Source organism: Rhagoletis zephyria, unplaced genomic scaffold (genome assembly GCF_001687245.7).
Source record: "Rhagoletis zephyria isolate East Lansing unplaced genomic scaffold, Rhagoletis_zephyria_1.1 Rzeph_scaffold_45896, whole genome shotgun sequence".
NCBI classification, from domain to species: Eukaryota; Metazoa; Arthropoda; class Insecta; order Diptera; family Tephritidae; genus Rhagoletis; species Rhagoletis zephyria.
In genome coordinates this window covers 1-2,347 of record NW_016202951.1, presented here as the reverse complement: position 1 = coordinate 2,347, position 2,347 = coordinate 1, and the positions used below count along the sequence as shown (strand labels likewise).

The window sequence follows — 2,347 nt, the reverse complement described above, 5'->3', positions numbered from 1 at the left end:
AACGCCATGTTGATGACGATTATCGTCACCCTTGGCGGCGGTGCACTAGCCACTATGCTGGGTTCAGCAATCGCTTATCTCAGCACCAGCCGGTCTCGCTTGTTGCGAATATTTGCCGCTACCTACGTGGCCCTGTTACGTTCTGTTCCCACTTTATCGCTGCTATTCTTTTTGTATTACGGCTTACCTGCGTTTGATATTCGTCTGGAACCCATTCCTGCCGCGTTGATCGCTTTTGGACTTCATGGCGCCGCCTATGTGGCGGAAATAGTACGTGCGGCTTTATCCTCAGTGGCCGTTGGACAGCGAGAAGCTGCATTATCCATTGGTATGACAAAATTCCAGTCGATGCGCCACATTCTCTATCCGCAGGCGACAAGAATCGCCTTGCCTCCTTATTTCAATTATTTGATTCAGCTACTCAAAGATACGTCGATAGCGTCGGTGATTGCGGTGCCAGAGCTGATGTTCAGGGTTACGACACTCGCCAACCAAATCGGATTCACCGATTACCTGTATCTTTATGCCGCGGCAATTTATTTAGTTCTCAGCCTGGGATTAAGTCGTGGAGCTAAAGTGATTGAACGGCGGATGCAATTAAGTTTGGGGAACCGCGTATGAATCAGATTGTTGAGTGGTTGCCTGGCTTGCTGGCAGGCTTGATCGTTACCTTGAAGATCGCGGGGTTATCCTTCATTTTTTCGCTGGTGCTGGGTCTGGCTTTAGCCATGGGACGGCTCTATGGCGGGCGATGGCTGCAACGCTTTACTCTTATTTTCGTCGAGATATTCAGAGGCACGCCGCTATTAACACAGATGCTGATTATCTATTTCAGCCTCGGTACGCTGGGATTATTACTCTCCGCATTTGCGGCGGCAGTAATAGCAATCACGCTAAATAGCGCGGCGTACATGTCCGAAATATTTCGTTCCGGTATTATCTCTGTAGATACAGGCCAAAAAGAAGCCGCCTTATCTATTGGCATGACGGAATTACAGTCATTCCGCTATGCGGTATTGCCGCAGGCGATGCGTGTCATTATTCCACCTATGACCAATTACGCGATAATTATCATCAAATCAACATCTCTGGCATCGGCAATTACCGCGCCGGAATTGATGATGCAGGCTCACTCATTGAGTAGCGAATATTTTAAACCAACTGAAATTTATACTTTAACCGCGGCTATATACATTGTGATCGCCTATCCACTCTCGGTTATTGCGCATGTATTAGAAAAGCGATTAGCGCAGCAAGATAATAAACCTTCCTTTTTTTGACAGCGAGTATGTTGATGAATGACGCACGCCAGCAGTTTGCCACTATCCAGGATCTTGTCTGGCACGCAAACCAGAATCTTCCGGCAGATGTCTGGGATTACCTGACTTATGGGACGGAAACTGAAACCACTGTGCGCCGTAATCGCCTTGCGCTGGATAGCGTTGCCTTGCTGCCGCGGGTAATGCGTGATGTCAGCCGAGTGAATCCCGCCTCGCAGTTGTTAGGCCAACCGCTGCGCATTCCCGTTGTGTTAGCGCCAATAGGTTCGCTGACCTTATTCGATAAAGAGGGCGGGCTGGCACCAGCCAACGTGGCGCGTGACTTTGGCATCACGCATATACTAAGCGGTTATGCCGAGCCCGGTTATCAGATTGTGGGAAATATCCTGCACGATCAGCTGATCTACGCGCTTCATCCACGGCCGGGTTTGCCGCCATTGGCTGAACTGGCAAAATCAGTTGCAGATGCGGGATTCAAAGCCATCGCTATTGTCAGCGAGACGGTGTTTTACACTCGTCGCGAGCGCGATTTGATGAGCAAGGTGAAGACGGCGTTTCGCGTTGAACAGACTTATTCATCCCTGTTAAGGGAATCGCGCGAGCTGCCACAGGAACAACAATGTGCGTTGGATGGACTGGCGGGTGCACGCATGAACTGGTCGATGATTAACGAACTAAAAACCTATTCCGGGTTAAAAATCATTGTTAAGGGCATCATGTCGCCTCAGGATGCGCAACTAGCAGTCGAACACGGTGCCGATGCGATCTATGTTTCGAACCACGGTGGACGTGCGCTGGATCATGCGCCCGCAACTCTGCAAATGCTGCCGTCAATTGTGGCTGCGGTGGGTGGCAAGATTGAAATCATCGTTGATGGCGGTTTTGTGCGCGGAACGGATATTATTAAGGCAATCGCGCTGGGTGCAACGGCGGTGGGAATAGGGAAGCTACAGGCTTGGGCGCTCGCGGCAGGCGGACGCGCGGGTCTCTATAGATTACTTGAACTGCTCGAAGAGGAGATGGTCATTGCGATGGCCTTACTGGGGGTTAACTCCCTTCCAGAACTC

At 50.5% G+C, this 2,347-nt stretch overlaps 2 protein-coding genes across 2 annotated transcripts; both read left to right on the top strand.

The window, feature by feature from the left end:
* Positions 1-728: 728 nt before the first annotated feature.
* LOC108355451 (L-cystine transport system permease protein YecS-like) lies at positions 729-1,280 on the top strand. Its single transcript, XM_017606614.1, has one exon. The coding sequence runs from the start codon at positions 729-731 to the stop codon at positions 1,278-1,280; it is 552 nt and encodes a 183-aa protein (XP_017462103.1).
* Positions 1,281-1,462: 182 nt separating this feature from the next.
* Positions 1,463-2,302, top strand: LOC108355450 (peroxisomal (S)-2-hydroxy-acid oxidase GLO5-like; the record flags this gene model as incomplete). Its single annotated transcript, XM_017606613.1, has 1 exon — positions 1,463-2,302. A coding segment is annotated over exon 1 (840 nt), but the record flags the coding sequence as incomplete, so codon positions are not given.
* Positions 2,303-2,347: the final 45 nt, after the last annotated feature.

Bases quoted from the DNA above. Each gene is read 5' to 3' on its own strand.
- LOC108355451 (XM_017606614.1), top strand. From the start codon at position 729: ATGGGACGGCTCTATGGCGGGCGATGGCTGCAACGCTTTACTCTTATT.